The sequence below is a fragment of the Ambystoma mexicanum genome, chromosome 1q (assembly GCF_040938575.1).
Source record: "Ambystoma mexicanum isolate Mex_15411 chromosome 1q, UKY_AmexF1_1, whole genome shotgun sequence".
Lineage (NCBI taxonomy): Eukaryota > Metazoa > Chordata > Amphibia > Caudata > Ambystomatidae > Ambystoma > Ambystoma mexicanum.
In genome coordinates, this window is record NC_090922.1 from 390,827,459 (window position 1) to 390,848,283 (window position 20,825).

Genomic DNA, 20,825 nt, shown 5'->3' on the forward strand with positions numbered 1-20,825 from the left:
CCAGGGACACTTCTGAAGGCTCTTAGGGGCCAGATCCTTGAGAAGACGTCGATATTAGTTGGTCCCACTAGTTCAATGCCTGAAGCTCTGATGAGGGTCTTCAGAGATCAGGCAGAGGAGCAGGGCTTCACCGGGCCCATCTCTGGAGTGGATGCTGGTCCACTGCAGAAGTCATCCTCGGCTCTTTAACGGTCTGCTATTCTTTGAAGGATTCTTGGCTCCAATGTAGATCTCAAGAATGGCTGCAGGAGTCATCATTTTATCCAAAACTGGAGCTAATAGCAAGTTCAAGCCCACTAATGATAAGTATCTGCACCATTCCTTCAGCCACTAGTTAGGGACAAATACTGGTTTCACCCATGCCCCAGAAGCAGTCCTTCTGGCAGCAAGGATGTGGACTGGGACTAGACAGTCTTGGCCCCCTTTCTATGCCTCACACATGCACGCGCACGCACGCACTCACGCACGCACACACACGCACACAAATGTAGCAGCTTTCCCAGGCAAGTGCATGACCTTATAATAGATTTCTGTACCTGGGAAGGCAGGAGGAAGGCCAAACAACAATATGGCCAAAGAACAAGCAAAACTCTTGTGACACAATCATTTCAGGGAACTAGCCCCGTTTAGTAGCCATTGCAGTAAACGCAAATGTTCATAAGAAAAATAAAGCAAAAACGGTAAAAAAGGAACTGCTACCACCAGCTTGTCTTGTCAAAAATCCCATGTGTAAAATGTTAGGGTGATACAAAAGTATACCAATTGCACTGGACTGTGTGCAATGTTAAAAATACAGGAATTCAAAAGAGAAACCGTTTCCCAGTACTGATAGTCTGTAGGACTAGTCAGTTTCCCCATAATAAATGAGAAAAGGGGAAGGGAAGTAAAGCTGAAGGATTTGCTTCCCTTAAATAGTCAGGACGGGATCAAAAACAAAGCAAAAATAATGGGTTTCCATAGAAAACTTTGGAGGGAAAGTTGCAAAAAATAAATCTTTCCTAAGAAGATCTAGTAGTGAATTTTATGTGCAGGACGCAATCGTTGAACAATTTTGCAAAATTCTGTAATTCAGCTGCAGTAAGTACCACAACATAAAAAAAGAATCTATGCATCTTTTCCAAAGCGTGATGTGATTATGGAAAGGGTTCATGTTAGAAAAAATATAGTTGTGTCTGTAATTGTGCATGTAAAGGATTGCGATGCCTGGGGCAAAAGTAGACTCTCTACTTGTTCCCTTAATTTGAGCAGAGAGACAGTCCTTAACAATTAAATAATTCTGGCACATTACTAATTCAGTGATTTGTACCAAGAACATTGTTGGAACAGTATGCGTATAACCAGTGGGCACTACCGGTTCACCATCCTACAGCTTAGTTTGGGCCCACCTTATGTTTTTGTGAGCTATAGATCTGCTGCACTCTGACAGGTCTGCATACCTTGAGTGAGAGGCTACTCCTTTGTTTGAACACAGAGTACGCCTTCAGTGCTGATCTCTTGCTGGCTGCAGCGTCAAGGGACATTTTGTCCCATTGTTCTGCTGCTGCTCTTCATCCTCAGGATGGTTTAGTTTTCTGCATCTGAGTCCTTTTGTCCTCCAGTGCTGCTTGCATGAACTTGCTGGGCCCTATCAAGACTGTTTACCATTTCCATATTCTGCCCTTCTCCAGTCTCATGAGACACCAAGAAACTGACACCCTTTGTTGTGAATCAAAGATCCAGCTTCAGACTCCTCCTGCGATCATAATTCCTGCTTTGCGTGATCCTGGTGCAGAGAACAGAACCGCCAACAGCTGGATCAAATCCACGCATGTGAACTCACTTCTCCTCCTGTGAGCCCTGGGCGTTCTACACTGCAACCTTCAGCACAAAAATCTCCATCGGGCATTGTTAAGATGGATTTTCTTAATTAACCTTGGGAATGATTCTGAGAAGCCAACCCAGTCACAGTAGGGTAGCATAACAGTAAGGCTTAAAATCAGGGTGGGTGTGAAAGTTGACCAGGGCTACAACGAGACATACAGAGCACTCCAGTAATTCTAGTTAGAGAGAGAAGTATAAACATTGTAAGGGTGCACAAGCATGAGTCTGACACAATGTTGTCATGTTGGCTGGCAAATACTTTAATTTAAGTGCAAAAAGGAAAAAGAAACCAATCCTACCCTATTTCTGAGAGGGTTTTCCCTGCCTCATCTAAAATAAAGAGTTTACGATCCTGTGTCCCTTACATTAAATACAAAACTAAAGAAGTTGTGAATCTCCAAGAGTTCCACAGTGATACTGTCTCCTGAAGGAATGCCTCCCTTCCCCAGGCTGCATTATGGTTTCAGGGAAAACACAAAGTTCCAGGTTTAAGAGTTATCTAAGCGCAGTTCAATGAAACATCAGCATTCCTTATTACCCACGGTTGTCTTCACTGTTGGGTTCTTCCTGGTTAGCCTTCAGGGTTAAGGACCTGCTTTCCCTGGTCTTTCGTGTACTGCTTTCATTAATATTCTTGACCAGGGGGATGACTCCCTCCGCTCTGGTCTTTCTCAGGTTTTGGTATGTTAACTCTTGAGGGGAGAATGTCTCCGTTTCCCCAGCCTTTATCAGGCTTTTCAGACAGTTCAATAAGTGAGAGGGAATGTCTCCCTTCCCCTGGCTTTTCTAAGGCTTGTGACAGTTCAACAGGTGATGGGGGAATGTCTCCCTTCCCATGGCCTTTCTAAGGCTTCTGAGACAGTTCAACAAGTGATGGGGGAATGCCTCCCTTCCCCTTGCTGATACAACGGTGATAAAGCTTTTGTGCTATCAGCGGTACCACCTTCGGTAAGACCATCTATGGTAATTCCGCTGACTGTAAAACAGTTGGTGGAATTGCCATCAACGGTATTACTGTTGACTCATAATTTGGCAGAACAGTATTTGTGGCTGTAATTCTGTTACTGCCACTTTTACTGTATATCGTAATGACCCTCATAGTCTCCCCAAACCGATAGTCTTAGAGACTGATCAGTTGCCCCATAAGAATGAGCAAAAAGAAAGGGAAGTACAGCTGAGGAGTTTTCTTACCTCCAAAAAGGCACGTCAGAAAGCCAACAACAGACAAAAGAAAGGGTGTCTCGCATAAGTCTATGGGAGGGAAGCAGCAAAAAGAAAATCTTTCCTAACAGGCATAACGTCTTTACTTGCAACTCCCTATGCCTTGTCGTTGATGGTGAAATTTGATGTAGGAATCCTTTATGGGGTCCCTCTGGCACAACAGATAAGTTGTTCCCCTTTTATCTTAACAGGAACATGTAAGTATCAACTTGCCTAGTTTTTCCCAATAATCACACTCTGACTATTGAATTTGTCTCACCTGAATCCTATGCAAGGATATTTTATGTTATGTTATGTTATTTTGCATTTATATAGCGCCTTATATACCATTGGTACGGTCTGAAGGCGCTGGTAGGTTGAACGCCCTTGGGAACCGAAGTTCGGATCAGTAGAGAGAGTAGAGAGTCAAAGGTGCTTGTGAGCACCAGATATGTGTGCAGCTGGTGCGGTATTCGTGTAATAGCTGCTTCTTAGCGGTAGGTGTGGTGGTTGAGAGATCAGGAGTATGTGTTCGTTCTGGCAGGATTTATCCAGACCGAATGTGGCTGCGTTAGGCCTGAGGAAAACGCCTGGCTGGGGGGTGTGTAACCAGCAGTGTTTACTTAGAATGATGGGGAATGTGCGGCAGATGTTAGTATGAGAACAGTTATACCGAATGGTGTCATAGTATCTCTGTGTTCTAGTTGAGTGGTGGTGTAAAGAAGAGGGTAAGCGTGTGGTGGGTTATATGCTCTTTAAAACGTTCCCTGTAGTCCGAACCATACTATATACGTCGCGCTAATAGGCACTTTCTCAATTCAACTTTATACAGGGAGGGTATTAGGCATAATTCTAAAATCATCTTTGCACAGAGCGGTTATTAGGGAGATTGGTCGGTTCAGCCGGGCACACTATTAGACTATTAGGATATTGGGCACACTTCTAAATTCAACTTCTAAATGCACTTCTAAATTCAACGTTTACATATAAGCTATTGGGCACGCTTCTAAATTCAACTTTCCCTGAGAGGCTATTGGGCATACTTTTAAATTCAACTTTAACAAATAAGCTATTGGGCACGCTTCTAAATTCAACTTTCCCAGAGAGGCTAATGGGCACGCTTCTAAATTCAACTTTCACATATAAGCTATTGGGCACACTTCTAAATTCAACTTTCCCAGAGAGGTTATTGGGCACATTTCTAAATTCAGCTTTCACAGGGAGGCTATTGGGCACACTTCTAAATTCAACTTTCATAGGGAGGCTATTTGGCACCCTTCTAAATTCAATTTTCACATAGATTATATTGGGCACACATATAAGCTATTGGGCACGCTTCTAAATTCAACTTTCCCAGAGAGGCTATTGGGCGCACCTCTAAATTCAACTTTCACAGAGAGGCTATTGGGCACCCTTCTAAATTCAATTTTCACATAGAGTATATTGGGCACACATATAAGCTTTCGGGCACACTTCTAAATTCAGCTTTCACAGATGGGCTATTGGGCTATTCATAATTCTATGAAGGGTCCCTTAAATCACTATGTCTTCTACTTATCTGATTCTGCTTGTGAACACCCGTTCAGGGTATAGGGATGGGCTTCCTATGCAATATTAAGAAATCGAGGTAGGTGTTTTATATTTGTAAAAAAAACAGAGAGACAGAGAGAGACAGAGAGAGACAGAGTGGGAGACAGAGTGGGAGACAGAGTGAGAGACAGAGTGAGAGAGAGTGAGAGAGAGTGAGTGAGAGACAGAGTGAGAGAGAGAGAGAGAGAGAGAGAGAGAGAGAGAGAGAGAGATAGAACGCGTAGCCCTGCACACTGTTATAGAAGGTCTGGCCTTCTCTCTAAAGCCTACTTCTCTCTTCTCCGGCCCATGACACATTTCTTCTCTGCTCGGCCAGCTCCCACAAACACCCACACCCACACCTCTCAAGAGGCTTTCTTGATCTTATAGCAGTCAGACCCCCGCTACCCCCCAGTGACTGCGTCTACCTCATCCACCTGTGTTTAAATATTATTACCAACATGGCATTGTTGTGTTTAAAAAGGTTTGTGGCTTTGCTGCCTCTTTGCTAGCCCCACCTCCCCTAGACTCACAAGATAGACAGAGCCTTAATTAATGCTAGGTGTCGTTTTGCTTCTGTAGTTTCTGAATGCTATGGGCAGAGCTGCTGCCGTCACACCTGTAGAGTTCTGTATTCTGCTCCCACACGTGGGGCTGCTCTGCCCCATCTCAGAGTAAGGAAAACTGTTTGGCATTTTCATAGTCTGCAGTGCAGGGTTTCTCTATGGGAAAAATATCTTGATGGGGATCTCGCTGTGCTGGTATATTTGGATAAATGTACCTGCTTACAACCTCAGGGTGTTCTCACTTCACAGGTTCTGTCAAGGTTAGAGGTTCCTCTTTAAGCGACAGGCAGATACTTGGACAAGCCCCTGCCACATGAATGGGTTAGAGTATTGTAGGGTAAGCCAGGGGATCTTCACTGATCCTCCCCTGGGCCGAAAATTGTCTTTGCATATCAGGGTGTGGCACCCATGGCTTCCCCACCTCTCACCCCAAGTGTCAGGCAGGGCCATTTTCAGGATCCTTTGTGAAGAGAAATAACTCATATGGCTAGTTGTTAGTCAAATGATTAACAAATAAGGCCTATGACTGCCTAAACTCCATCAAGTTGTTCAGGATTCCTGAAATTAATATAAAATTGATCTCACTACATAGGATGAGTATCAATGGTGATCATTTGATTGGTAATGGCCAAGCCAAAAATCCCATTTGATGCTTGTGTCCAATAGCTACTTGCCCTTGCTGTGGGTTATTGGTTAATTTTAATTTAATAGATTTCTTCTTGGTATATACCAGCATAAAGCAAGTCTGTATTTAAATTGCTGATACCTTGGGATGCAGAAATGATTTCTGCATCAGGTATGGTTCAATATTTAGAGCATCAACAAACGAATGAGCACTGGTGATCTTCACTGCTTTAAACATGCACACAGATATTCTACCCACGGCTACCATATCTGACTCACAAATCAACATATCAGAATTTGGAAAGCTTACCGAAGCTGACAAGTGTCTATTTTTCATCCTTTCATAGAAAGAAACGGTGTGCCGTAGTTCTCTATCCAGTGCCTTTGTTGGACTTCATCACAGCATTTGAAGAGAAGGGGAGAATACACAATGCCTCGACTTCTGATTATCAGACTCTAGCATATTCTAAATCATGTAGCGAATTCTGTAACATTGTTTTCCTGACCATGTTGTACATTGCTATGTTTTGGCACAAAGGTCTTGTTACGCTGACACTCATTGAAGCAAAAACCATTGATCTGGATAGTGGCAGATGGTAAATGTGTATTACATCTTCTTAGTGAGATCTCATTTTCCCCTCAATTTGTACATCTCAGTCATTATGATTTGCTGAAGTGTGTGTGTGTGTGTGTTGTGATGAATCCTATGGCGTAACCACTGATTCCCCGTCAAAGATCTCCTCCTACATGGCCTGGGGACGGCAGCTGCTACCTGATCCTAACCCTGGGGGGGATCGTGTGGGAGGAGCCGGCTGCCGGGGGAAGGTGGTGACCCCATCAGGATGGATGCAGTATTCTTCCCTTTCCGAGGAAGAAAATCTCATAATTCCTAAGTTCTTGATGGCTTGTTGTCACTATACAAATCCCTCCCATTGTAAAACCCCAAAAACCCTTCTTACAAAACACTCTAGGCAGAATACCATTCTTGCCTCATATACACATAACACACACCTAACATCTACTGTCTGATGTTTTTGTTCTTACAAAAATCCTAAACAATATCACTTTAGAAGTCCCAGAAATCCTATGGACTCCAACTCCCATAAAGCCTCAAGTACTGAGGCGAGTAAGAGGAAGAAATTGTTAATGTGGATTGAAGGAAAATATCAAGCTAAACATGCAGACTAGTTGTTGTAAGGTAGCCCGAGTGTGCAGGGCATTTAAAAATGATGACCGCATTCAGGGGAAGAGAAACATAGAAGGCGGGTACTTCCAGACGGCTGCTCACAAGCATTACCTACCGGCATGGCGCTAGGACAAAAGACACAGCAGGCACCGTGGAAGAACTAGCAGCAGCAGCAGAGCTACTGGGGATGCGGTCATGCCGAAAAGCTGCAGTTTTACCGGTGGATGAATGCAGAGCTGTCAGGAGCTGTCAGGAGCACTGGGAGAAACGCCATCCGAGAGAAAGCTTCACTGCAGCAACATGCCACTGGTCGGGAATGCTACCAGACACCAGTGAGTCTGCCCAGAGCCATTGGGGCCCCTGTGGCATACCAACAGGCTTGTAAGCAATTAAGAATCTGTTTGAATACTGTGTCTCACCCGCTGGTCCCCAGAGATCTGTCATCCAGTTGGCCAGAACACAGCCATCACTATTGGACCCAGTTCCTGGGAGTGGACCAGTGGGGGAGGGTCACCTGCATAGGGGGTCTTCGGGGAGTGGAAGTGGGACACCAACGGTTGAGACGGCGTATCCCCTTCCTTCTAACGCCTTTTCCCCATCCAACCCCGTAGGATACTTAGAAGCTCTAACCCACCACCCCCCCACCCACCTTTTCCAACAGGAACACTTTCCTACACCGTGAAAGACAACAGACTAACACCAGAGCCGTTTACCTAACATGTCCCAACACACAGGTCAGGCAGAGTCAGGCAATTGACAATAACTACGCACAGCTGATGGTCATTTCCCTTCCCCACAGGGATAAAAGGCGGAGCACGAGAGCACACTTTGAGGAACGCTGAACACACGAGGAAACAGCTACACGGGACCGGCAGTTCAAACAGATGAGAAAGGCGGCGAGACCTTGAGGGATGACGAAGGGGGAACTGGTCTTGCCCTTTTCAACTCAGACCCACAAAGCCTCTGAAAGGGAAATCATAAGATCGGGAAGTCCAGCTGGCCCCTCCCACACCGATAGCCAAACCGGGGATAAGTGCTTGCCACTGTGGTGCTGGCCTTGGCTCCAGAGACAAGAATCTCCAACAGTTCAACACAGCCGGTGAGTCGGAGAAGACAGATCATAAAACCGAACTTTTCTGGGCCCAAGTTGAACAAATAACTTGTGTAATTGAACTTTAAAGAAACCCTAGTAGAATGTACAGAAGCAGAGTGGTCAGGTGTCGTGGGGCGCTCATTCGAAGGACTCTGACTGAAGACTTTTGAAGGTTGTGTTGTTTGTTGAAACTAAGAGAACCAAGAGGCCTTAGCAGAGGCCATTGTGAAGTGTCAAAGTGGTCCTACGAGGGTCGAGAAAAACCCCTCGTACACTCGAAAGTCTTTGGCACATTGGAGAAAACCGATTGAACTGTGAAGCTGGAAAATGTGAACCCGACAGAGGGATGCCTGTGAGTTGAGGGAAAACAGGGAAATACCCATGTATATTGTGTAAACCCGGCGGAGGGATGTCCACAATTAATAGTTGTTGAAACGTTTGAATGACACGATTTGAGTGAAACCCGATTGAGGGAGGCTAACATTACAAGAAGGATCAAAGCCCGGCTGAGGGGACCCAAAGGGGCGAAGAGCAATCGCCCAACGTGAAAGATTTGAAAGGAACTTTTGTTTATTTATTGTTTATGGGAGAGCAAGCCTTCTAAGGCAAGAGACTTTGCAGGAAAACGACTTGGCCCCAAAAGGTCCTAGCATCGTTTGAAAGGAAAGGCAATCTCGTATTGGCGAGACCCAGGAGTGTGCTGTGCTCAAAGGTCCTGCCTTGTCCCGTTCTAAAAACGTGGGGAAGGGAGACCCCAGCCCTAGACCCTGACTTATCATTTGGTGAACACTTTTTTCTTTTCTTGTGAATATTATCCCACACTGCTTTGTAACTTAGTTGTAAGGATTGGCAATAGGTTATTTAGTGTAGGCCCATTTTATTTGACAAGACGCCACTAGGACTGTCTTATTATTATTTGATGGTCATAGCTTACTCCCATTTTAGATTTAGGTTTAGATTAGGCGTTTTTCTCACCCATTATACAGTTTAATAAACACCCATGAACTGCGATCACTTGTGTCTGTCTTTACTGTTGCCACTTTGAGTTCCTTACGATACCGACAAAGTAAAATACAAAAAACAGAACTTACACAAGTCCTCATGTATGAGATGTCAATATGGGGAACGTTAGAGCAAGTATTACCGCAGGCAAATGAATGCTAATGAGGAAGTTAAAAGACAGAACCTGAGCAAGTCTCCATATATGAGATATGAATGTGGGGAAAGTTGGAACAAGTAGAACCTCAAGCCAATGAAGTATAGACAACTGTGCTATACTAAAAGACAGTGAACTCAGAGAAGAAATCCTGGTGCAAGGAGCACATCAGGCAGTGAACCTTTGGGGGGGGAGATACCTGGCAGAGAAGCATACAAGGGGATCTGCAAGGCCCCAGAAGGGGATTCCTGGCAGGGGAGTACACCAGATAATCCATTCTAAATATACAGAAGAATAAGACATTGTAGTAAGATATCTGGCAGGGGAGTATACCAGGGGATCTGATTAATCTACTAAAGGATTCCGTGCAGGGGATTGTACCAGGAAGCCCATTAAAAGTCACAGTAATAAACTTACTTAGTTTGCAAAATATATGGTACAACAAGTATACTAGAATCTCTAAGAAAACAAGCAAGTTGAAGTTGTGAAATTGAACAAAGACCCTTTTCCTGGTGAAATCAAAATACCTGGTGGAATGGTATAAGCAGAGACCTGAGGAGGATTTCTGATGGACAAGTACATCAGGTGGTCCGCTAAAATATCAAAGAGGTTGAAGAGAATCCTACGTGGAATATCTCATTGTGAATAAGCCCCTTTGATTTGTGAACTCAGTAAAAAGAAACCTAGGAAGAGCTAAATGGTATGGGACATGTTGTTTGCACAGAAACTTCATGAAACAGTTCTAACGGAACTGTTTTTTGAAAAATACACTTTTGTTATCTTTAAGAAACTGTTATTTGAAAGATACACTTTTGCCATCCTTGAGAAACTGTCGTTTGAAAGAGACACTTTTGCTATCTTTAAGAAATGGTTGTTTGAAAAAGACACTTTTGCCATCCTACCTGAGATATCCAGGGGATGGGAACCGCCCTGTGGATCCAAGGATTTCTCCTTGGAAAAGACTATTTCTGTTGGATGTATCTCCTTGCTTTAAATGTGAACACGTTTTGTCAAACATAAGTCAGAGACATTTTCCTTACACTTTTAGTTGTTCCTTGTCAGTTTGAGGATCAGATTAGTATGTTTTGGACAGAATGACAGTTTATATAATTTTGATAGCTTGACACAGACTGATCTTTAGTTTTAGTTTCCTAGGCAGGGAAACTATCTTTAGTACAGGGACAGAGGGGCCTTTATCCAACCCTTTTATTTTTATAAAAATGTCTGATAATGAAAATAATACAACTTTGTGTCCGCCTCTACTTTTTGACCTTTCACAATGTCTTAGTTGTAATTCCTATGTTCTTCTGTCAATTTAGTGGAAAGAGTCCCAGATGTCCAATGCTTGAGAGAAATTCTTGTTTTTCTATACCTTTTCTGCCTGATGTGTCTGCCTGTTTTGTGTTAAATAATGATTGTTCTCATATAAGATGAAGGTAACTTTATTGCATTCCTTCAGCTATGTCATGAAGTTTGTTGGGGTGTTTGAGGGTGTGTCTGCCACATGTGGCAGACAATATTTTTTGGCTTTGCTTCTGCTTGTTATTTTTGGTCACTGGAGATCCAGCTGATCTCACAGTGCCTTTGGTATGAACTAACCATTGCAACTGCCCATTGAAGCCTTCATATTTTACCTTTGCGTCAACATTTTTCAAATAATGTGAAGTGAAGATTAGGCATATGTTCGGAAATCCAATGGAAATGAAGGATAGCTCAGGGGCAACGCATTTGTCTTGGAAGCAAGACAATGCAGCGCAACACAGGTCTGAATAGCGATCCCACGCTTAGAAACCTCCCGTTGGTATTAAGCATGTTATACAACAACAATTATAATGAGCATGCATTGGAAAACTCAAAGGCCAGAATCTCAAAATGAACTAAAGTTTTCTTTTATGTCTTTCAATGTAAGTTTCTGTTTTGAAAACCAAACCACTCCCTGTCAACCAGTTAATTATGAAACAGAGAACATTCTGAAAGGAATTTGCCTAAACTACCAAATGACAGCAATGACGATATAAGGGCTCTCTTAAAATATCTATTAAAAAGTTTTTAAAAGTGCAAATTTATGCCAGGTTGTAGGCCGAACCCACGATGGTCTCAGATTGCCTCCTGATATTCTTTTACGGGTGCATTATTTCTAAAATGTTTAAAAGAAGTGATGTTGTAATTAAAATACTATACAGCACGCTAGGGTGTTTCCTACTTTGGGAAAAGCAATGTTCAAACACTAAAAATGGCAGTTATAAACATAGAAAATGCAAAAGAAAATAACAATAAAAGTGATTATGATTGTACCCCAGGTAATGCCACCTCAGTACTTTGATGAGCCTGGAGGAAACAGTATTGCAGACTCACCTTTAACTCCAAGGAGAGTAAATGAAATCCGAGCAGAAAATGGAGGAATTGCAAAAGGTAAATTAAACAGTAAGTCCAGAATGTAAAAACTAGATTTTAGATATACTGTGCTACCAAATGGATAGATCAATCTCAGTGCACAGCTGAACGTTTACAGTTTTATTTAACTCTTGTGGGGTAAATGAGTTCTGCAGTTTTATTTGGTGTTGTATGGCCCTCACGGCTCATGGTCTGCCATGTGGGGGATGCCATATGGGAATTTGCTGCTAGCCTATGGCCTCTTTTGTACATGATTAGTTGTGTCACCCACCTCCCAGTTGTCATAACACGGTTTCTGCAGACTCCAGCACTTGTAGCTCTTGATAAAATGATCTTCTAATTTTGGTTTCCTCTGCTCTTCCATATGTTATGTTATGTTATGTTATATACATTTATAAAGCCCCAAAGCCCATAGGCATCAAGGCGCTTACATAAAAACAGACACATCAGAATAGAGACAAGACATCATGAAGAGATTAAATGACTACACTATTCAAACAGTAAGGTTTTCACATTTCTCCTGAAAGTACGGTGTATTGGGAAGGATCTACCATTCCCTCTTGCACTTTTAAAACAAGGGATGGCAAGCTGTAGTTTTTCACAAGACCTCTTAGTGCGGCGTGGCTTATAAAGAGCCAATTGTTCTTTCAGATAGATGGGAGCGTCTACAAATAGACATTTATGCCCCACCATAAGAATTTTAAATTGGACCCTTGCCGCCACAGGGAGCCAATGAAGCTCCTTGTTAGCTTTAGATACTGATTCTCTCATTGAGTTGCTGTAGACAATGCGCACAGCGTCATTTTGGATTTTCTGCAATCGCCCCAGACATTCCTTGCTTGCTCCCCCTAATAAGGAGATACAATAGTCCAGTCTGGGTAGTATGATGGCTCGGACCAGCTTTTCACAATTTTTCCTCAAAGCTAATGGGCTAATCTGCCGGAAGACTTTCAGGTCGAAACAACCATACTCCTATGTCCTGTCCCCTTTCCTCCATACTTTTGGGACATTCCGTCCTGTGGGACGGAACCACAGCACTTTTGTAAAAAGGGATCAAATTGAAAATGTGTCCTTCTTTTCTTTTTACGTGGGGTACCGCACACGGCCGTAACCCCACGATCCTAAGCTGCGCCCTGCGCATCGTCCTTCAGTCCTTTTCGATTGCAGGTCGCGCAAGACTGATCATCTGCTGGGTAACCCCCCCTGGAGGCAGCAACATGGCCGGTTTTTCTCTCGGTCATCAGCCTTCACTTCAGGAACAGGTAGTCTCTCCACCGAAAAGTCTGCAAAATAATATTTTTTGGCGCTCGCACGAGTCTCTGGTGAGAGGACGAATCTCGTCTCATCTGGAGGCGTGGCAAATCATCACAACGACCAGTGGATTTTGTCCATCGCTCGGGCAGTCTTCCGCTTGCCCCTCCCCCCTACCCTACCCTTCAATCCTCCCTTTCAGCAGTCAGGGACACCCTCCCTCAAGCCGAGGTCCAGAAACTTCTAGATCTCAGGGTGGTGGAACCCGTTCCCCTAGGGGAACAAGGCGAGGGCTTCTACTCTAGTCTGTTTACGGTGCCAAAACCCAACTGGGCTGGCCTGCGCACCATTCTAGACCTTTCCCAGTTCAACCTTTCTCTTCCCCAAGAGAAATTCAAGATGATTACGGCCAGCCAAATAAAGTCCTCTCTTCAGAAGGGCGACTGGCTAATCATTGTGGACCTTCAGGATGCTTATATGCATATCCTGATCTGGAGCCCGCATCGGAAATATCGGCGGTTTTCCCTGAGATAGGAGCACTATCAGTTTCGAGTGCTCCCTTTTGGGCTCAGCTCTGCGCCACGTGTCTTCACAAAGATTATGTCAGTCATTGCAGCTTTTTTAAGGCTACATGGTATTCATGTGTATCCATATTTGGACGACTGGCTTCTGTGTAGTCCCTGTCCGGTGAAAGCCTCAAGCAATCTTCAGTCTCTCCTTCAGCTCCTGTTCAGTCTTGGGCTGTCGGTGAACTGGCGGAAATCCTCCATGACGATCTCTCAGGACCTGATATTCCTGGGTTTCCGTAAGAACACGATCGACTGCAGGGTGTACTTGACGGTGGACAGGATGGCAGATCTGTTAACCACTTGTCAAGTATTCATTCAGTCGGAGAGATTGTCCGCCTGGTGGTTCCAGAGGCTTCTGGGCCTCATGGCCTTGTACGTGCTTGCTCTTCCTATGGCGCGTCTCAAGATGCGACTTACGCAGTTGGCTCTTCGGAGCTCCTGGCGCCAGGCGATGGACCCGGACACCAAAATGATCCTGGTTCCACCCTACATGATGACAGATCTCGTTTGGTGGTCTTCTTTCAGCAATCTGTCGGTGGCTGCGCCTTTTCAGGAGCCCTTCCCTCAGGTGACGTTTACTTTACTTTACTTTATGCTTGTTACGCGCTGAAAGCCCGCAGGCATCAGGGCGCGGCGAAGCGCAAAGAGAACCACTTGCAGTTTATAACTCTCAGTACTTTACTTGGAGTAGAACTGCGCTGGGGTAAAGAACAAGATGACTCAATTATTGGAAAAGTCAGGTTTTCAAGGCTTCTGAAAGTGGAGTAGTTTTCTTGTCTTAAGTTAACAGGGAGCTCGTTCCAATATTTAGTTGCCTTGAAAGGGAAAGATTTGCCCCTTCCCGTTGCCCGTTTGGCTTCTGGGATGTTTAGAAGGCCCTTATCTGCTGATCTTCAGACTCTTCGGGGGGCATACCAGAAGAAGTGCTTTTTGAAGTAGGCTGGCGCCTTTCCGAAGAGGCATCTATGGACAATCGTCAGTGCTTTGAACCTGACTCTGTCCTCTATTCTAAGCCAGTGTAGATCCCTCCTACCATCTGATATATGGCCCCTTTGTTTTTTCTTTTTTATGATGCGAACTGCATCGTTTTGCATGACGTGGCATTTAGCTAGCTCCTTTTTTGAGGCTCCCAGTAACAGGGCATTTCCGTAGTCCAGGCGTGATAACAGGATCGCTCTGGCTACGGAAGCTGCATTGATCTCATTGATATATGGTCTAATTGCTCTTAGGAGGCGCAGGTAGTACAAGTTGTTTTTATATAGGTAACTGACCTGTGCTCCTGATCCCAGTGAGGCTTCAACCATCATACCCAAGGTTTTTACCTTGGGTACTACTGGTATGACAGCATCTTTGATAAGAAATGTCTTATATTGGGAGTCCAACTTAGAACTGGCTTGCTTAGATCCGAAAACCATTAATTCAGTCTTAGTGTTGTTTAAGCACATCCAGTGCCTCTGCATCCAGTTATCAATGATATTATATACTTTCTCAATTTTGGCGCTGTCCGTTGCATGGTCTCCTGTTAATGCAAAAATTAGCTGCGTATCATCAGCGTAATTGGTGAAAATCACGCCAATGTTTTCTAACAGTGAACAGAGACTTCTTATATGAAGGTTAAAAAGGAGAGGGGACAGACTAGCACCTTGGGGAACTCCAAACAATATCGGGGTTGCTTTGGAAATTTTTTCGCCCCAATGTATTCTTGCCATCCTGTCCTTCAAGAAAGAGGCCAACCAGGCCTGTGCTTTTGCTGAGCACCCTACAGGTTTATCCAGGGCTGATTGTAGCAGTTGGTGGTCTACTAAATCGAATCTTTACGACGGACTCCTCCCTTATCGGGTGGGGCGCGACGATGGATCATCTTCAGGTTTTCAACCTGTGGTCGCTGCAGGACAATTTTACATAAATTATCTGGAACTTCCAGCGATTTTCCTGGTGCTCAAAGCTTTCAAGCCAGGAATTGTGAACAAGGTGGTCCACATCCACACAGACAAGGCGGTATCCATGTTTTATGTCAACAAGCAGGAGGGTACCAGGTCACCTCCCCTTGTAGACCTAGCTATTCAGATTTGGGAATGGGCCATTCAGCATGGTGTTTGGCTGTTGGCGGTACACATTCCAGGTCTGCTGAATGTGACGGCAGACACTCTCAGCCGGCGAGCGGTGGTCAGCTACGAGTGGGAACTGAACACGGAGACCCTCTCTGACCTTTTTCGCCACTGGGGCACTCCAGAAGTGGACCTCTTTGCGGCATCATCAAACAGGAAACTTCCTCTTTATGCTTCAAGGAACGGATTCGGAGAGTCGTCCCTGGGGGATGCTCTCGAGGTTCTGTGGCACAACATGAGGGCCTACGCCTTCCCGCCTCTTCCTCAGATTCACCGGGCGTTATGCAAGCTCAGGAACATGTCGAATTGCACTCTCCTGTTCATAGCCCCATGGTGGCCAGCCAGATTCTGGTTTTCTGAGCTTCAGCATCTGTCATTCTGCTCACTGATCTGGCTTGCGCTTGCGACGTACTTCACCAGAGCGATCAACAGATGTGGCACCCCTCCCCACAATCGTTCAGCTTGGCGGCCTGGTGCCTGAATTAAAATCCTTAGAAAGATTCAATTTGTCTGCAGATAATATGCGTATCATCCAGGCGGCAAGAAAGCCTTCGACAAGGTCTCAGTATTGGAGCAAATGGCTCCGGTTCTGTCACTGGTGTTTAGCGAAAAAGCTGGACCCCAGAGAAGCTGTTATCGATACGGTCCTGGCTTTCATTTCTCATCTGGCAGCTTCGGGCATGCATGTCTTGTCTTGTACGACTTATTTGTCGGCTATTGCCGCTTACCTGTCCAGGGACTCTTGCTCCTTTTCTTTGACAAACCCTGTCATTAAAAGGCATTTTGCAGGTCTATTGCACCTGTATCCATCTGTGCGCAACACACATCCCAAGTGGGATCTTAATGTGGTCCTCACTGCTTTATGCCATAAACCCTTCGAGCCCATGGATACGGCACACTTGAAATTCATTTAAGGGAAAATGGCCTTTCTGATTGCGGTAACTTTGGCAAGGCGTGTAAGAATGTCTCGGGAGGATAGCTTAGCTGCAACATGCTCGCCTTGGAAGCAAGACGACACGGAGCAACACAGGTTCGATCCCCGGGACCGTGCTTAGAAACTTCTGGGTATTAAGCGCATAATAAATAACCTATCATATCATATCATATAAAGCGAGCTTCAGGCCTTGTTGGTAGAGCATCCATTCCTCACCTTTCACAAGGATAAGGTTGTCCTTCGGACCAATCCTTCTTTCCTTCCAAAGGTGGTATCCGATTTTCATCTGAACCAGTGTATTTCCTTACCAGTCTTCTTTCCAGAACCGGCTTCAGATGCCGAGAGGGTTCTGCATAATTTGGATGTAAGGCGAGCTCTTACGTTTTATCTGAACAGAACATCTAATCTTCGGAGCTCTTCCCAACTCTTGGTGACCTTTGGAGACCCGAAAGGAAAGCCGGCCTCGAAAACAACTATCTCCCAATGGATTGCTTCCTGTATTTCTGAAGCTTATACCGTTCATGGCCTTCAGTCTCCAAAGGGAATTCATGCCTTTCTTGTGCGGGGTAGGGCAGCTGCCTTTTCCTTCCAAAATATGTTCCCTGGGAAGCCATTGCCAAAGCAGCTACATGGGCTTCCCCATCAGCTTTTGTGAAACATGAATGCATAGTTCTGAGTTTCAGGGCTGATGCTCAGTTTGGGCAAGCTGTTCTTAAAAACCTCTTTCAATAAAGGAGTTCCATCCACCCACTATTCTGTAAGGAGTGCTTGGTAATCTCCCAAAAGTATGGAGGAAAGGGGACGGGACGTAGGAGTATAATAAAGTTACTCACTGTAATGCCTACCTTACTCCTATTCCATAGTCTCCTTTACCCCATACGCCAGCTTGCCGTCCCCTCTAATAAGTAGCCTCTATTATTGCTTAAATGGTCTCAGACCTGGCGATAGAAAAGGACTGAAGGGTGATGCGCGGGCGGAGCTAAGGAGGGCGGGGTTACAGCCATGTGCGGTGCCCCACCTAAAAAGAGAAGAAGGACACATTTTCAATTTGATGCTTTTTTACAAAAGTGCTCCGGTTCCGTCCCACAGGACGGAATTTCCCAAAAGTATGGAGGAAAGGGGACTATAGACTAGGAGTAAGGTAGTCACTACGGTGAGTAACTTTATTATTTTTTACTACGTGGTTCACATGTGCATCCGCATTCAGGGAAGCTTCCATGTAGACACCCAGAGTTTGTACCTTGTCAACTACAATTTGGCCACCCTCGATTTCAAAATCATTGTAGGCCTGGCTCAAATTAGACCTTGCTTGTTTAGACCCATATACCATGAACTCAGTTTTATCGCTATTCGAACAGAGCCAGTTTGTTGTCATCCAATCTTTAATAGCCTTACATACTTGATTCAGTTTTTCCTGATTTACGTCATAGTCGCCACTAAGCTCCATAATCAGCTGAATGTCATCAGCATAATTAGTTAACTTTAACCCTAGTTCTTCCATTCTGACTCACAGTAGTTTGATATAGAGATTAAACAATGACAGGGACAGGCAGTCACCCTGAGGTACCCCATATCAGATCTCAGATCATTCAGATGAGGCATTCCCCCAACAGACCCTAGATTTCCAACCCCTGAGGAACAAATCTATCCACTTGATCACCTTCTGTGAACAAGTGCCTGTATCTGCCAGCCTGTTCAGCAGACCTTTGTGATCAGGCAGATCAAAGGCTGCTGATAAATCCAGGCGTATCAGCAGCCCTGTCCTACTCTCCTCAAGGGCGGTCAGCATTTGTGTACGAATGTCGAGCAAGGCACTCTCCGTTCCAAAATTCTGTCGAAAGCCTTACTGCGTTGTATGTAAAAGGTCATAGGTTTCTTTATGCTGCTTCAATTGTGCAGTGGCTACTTTATCCATTATCTTAAGCAGGAAGGGGGTATTTGTGATTGTCTTAAGATTAGCCGCCCTAGCATCCAATCCAGGCTTTATTACAAGGGGGGTTATCACAACTTCCTTAATTATGGGTGGGATTGAATCATGCAAAAATGAAGCATTCACGAATCTCCTCAAAAAATGGAGCAAACATCTTCCCATTTTCCAAGATAATTTCTCCTGGACAGGTGGTAGGATGCAGGTCTTTTAGGAAAGTTTCCATTTCCATAGTTGAAATAGGGCAGAACTCAAACAGCACCATGTGGGTTGTAGGGTCCCAGTCTTTCCCACCTCCATTTGTGCTAATTTATTTAAGTCCTGATTGATTTTATTATTTGTTGTTACAATTTTGTCCGCAAATGCATTTTGAATTCTTACACAGTCTTTCCAAAACGCTTGGCTTTTCCCATTGCTTAAAAGAATTAAAATCTTTCCTAGTTTCATTGTCAGCCTTAATTATTTGTTTATTATAGTAATGTTTCTTAGTCTCTGTCATTTTCTATCTATATTCTTTCTCAGTCAGTTTTTAAGCCTCCTTGGTTTGCCCTGTTTTTTATTTTAACCAACTACGCTCGGCTTACCTCTTTGCTTGCTTGAGCGACGCCAGTACTGGAGTGAACCATTTCTGATGATTCGGGCAGTCCCTTATATTTTTAACTTTCAAATGGATAGTTCTATCCAAGAAGGCTAGCATCTTGGCTGTGAATTTTTCTACAAGAAGGTCAGGAGAGGCCGGATGAGTTCTACTAAGCATATACCCAACTCAGGAATATTTATTTTCTGTAAATCCCTGCTACAGACTTGTTTGGGGATTCTGTGATTTGGCTGCCGAGGAGCTGGTAGTTGCATCTCGCAAGTAATAAAGGCATGATCTGACCAAATGCACGGGGTGTTTCAATAGTTATCATATTCATATTCCTAATAACCCAATCACGGGTGTTACCCCTAATATGCAAAGAATCCGACTAAAGGACATGCATGTCCGTATTTTTTAACATACGCTTTTTTGTGTGGATAATTTCACAACCTTCACATTCAATCTTTAGTTTGTGCATTCCTAATTCATTCCGTCAAATTATGGCCACCCACCTCCAATCCCATTCTGCCGATGTTGGCCAAAAAACCTGTAGCCAGACAAGGTGGCTCCTTCAATTATCGGGCCATTTGAGGTCTGGAGCCATGTTTAAGTGAGGCACATGACATCTATCTTGTGTTCTTCAATATAGTCATGAATATCAAGAGAGTGTTTTGGCAGTGACCTAGTGTTAAGTAATGCTATTTTTACTGTCCCAATACTAGTGGTTTTGCCGGCGCTCGGCACATTATCAGGCTCATTAATCGTATGCAAGTTATTTGTGCTGTCTAGTACCCTACCATGTGGGTCGCTATTTGTCTGACTGCACAACATACCTCAAAACATCCTTTATGTGCAGGCGCATTTTCACCAGATCTGCCTCCTAGTGCAATCTTAAAGTGAATGCGCTCAAAGAGGCCTCATGTTGAGTCTCGGTGCAAAAACCTTGACAACCTGCATTGACAAAAAAAGGGCAAGGGCATGTTGGATTCCAAGATGGCCATCCAACCAGGCAACCAAGCCCTCCCCAGGTGTCAGAGGTCGCGGAATTGGTCAACGGAAAGCATCATGATACCCCGGTGGCCACATTATTGAGGAAGCACCCCCCCCCCCCGCTGCAAAGGAAAAGTCGTAGAATCAGCAGCCCGCCAGCTTGACTTCCTGCGTCCCAGCTGACGAGCCCTCGAGGCCCGGCCCCCCCTCCCGACACAGCACTGCACCTCTGAATCAAAGTCTGGCCCTGGAACGGGCAACGAAGCTCACCCAGGAAGATCCAGGGGAGAGCCCTGCGTGGGACCCGACCCCCCCTCTCCAGCCACTGGGGCACGAACTGAGCAGCAACCCATCGTGCCAGCCGTCAGGGCCACCGGATGACAGACAGGACCATTGGCAGGACAGGCACGGCAGGTTCCCACCAGAGCTACAAGCGGGGCCTGCAACCTGTATAATACGCCCAGCAGTCACCCACTTCCACTCTGACACTGCAGGAGCATGTGTCCCCTCCCTGCGCCTGCCAAAGCGCTGGCGCCGTGAGGGGCGGAGAGCCTCGGGACGAAGGGGAGCACAGATCACCGGCCCTGTTCGGCCCCCGGGCCACCTCCACACAAGGCCTGCTGAGACCAGCATCCACTCCCCGACAGGAGCTACAAGCTTAACCCGGAGAACAAGCCGGGCTTCCTCGCCTCATCACCAAGGCATCCGCGCAAACACTCCGTCCACAGACAACGGAAGGACCTCATCTGGGCACCAGTAGCATTGTTGGCCCTCCGAGCCCTGCAACATATGCCCAACACCCCGACCTTGCCGGAGCA

The 20,825-nt window shown here is 45.1% G+C and overlaps 1 protein-coding gene across 5 annotated transcripts in view; it reads left to right on the forward strand.

The window, feature by feature from the left end:
* The window catches only part of RBL2 (RB transcriptional corepressor like 2), a 953,306-nt gene that overhangs the window by 635,857 nt on the left and 296,624 nt on the right, over nt 1–20,825 (forward strand). For 3 of the 5 annotated variants that reach the window (XM_069639547.1, XM_069639538.1, XM_069639540.1), the window contains exon 14: nt 11,555–11,678. In XM_069639547.1, the coding sequence (XP_069495648.1) occupies nt 11,555–11,678 (124 nt within the window). The remainder of the gene's footprint in view (nt 1–11,554; nt 11,679–20,825) is intronic. The other 2 variants (XM_069639539.1, XM_069639544.1) reach the window with 1 other exon arrangement.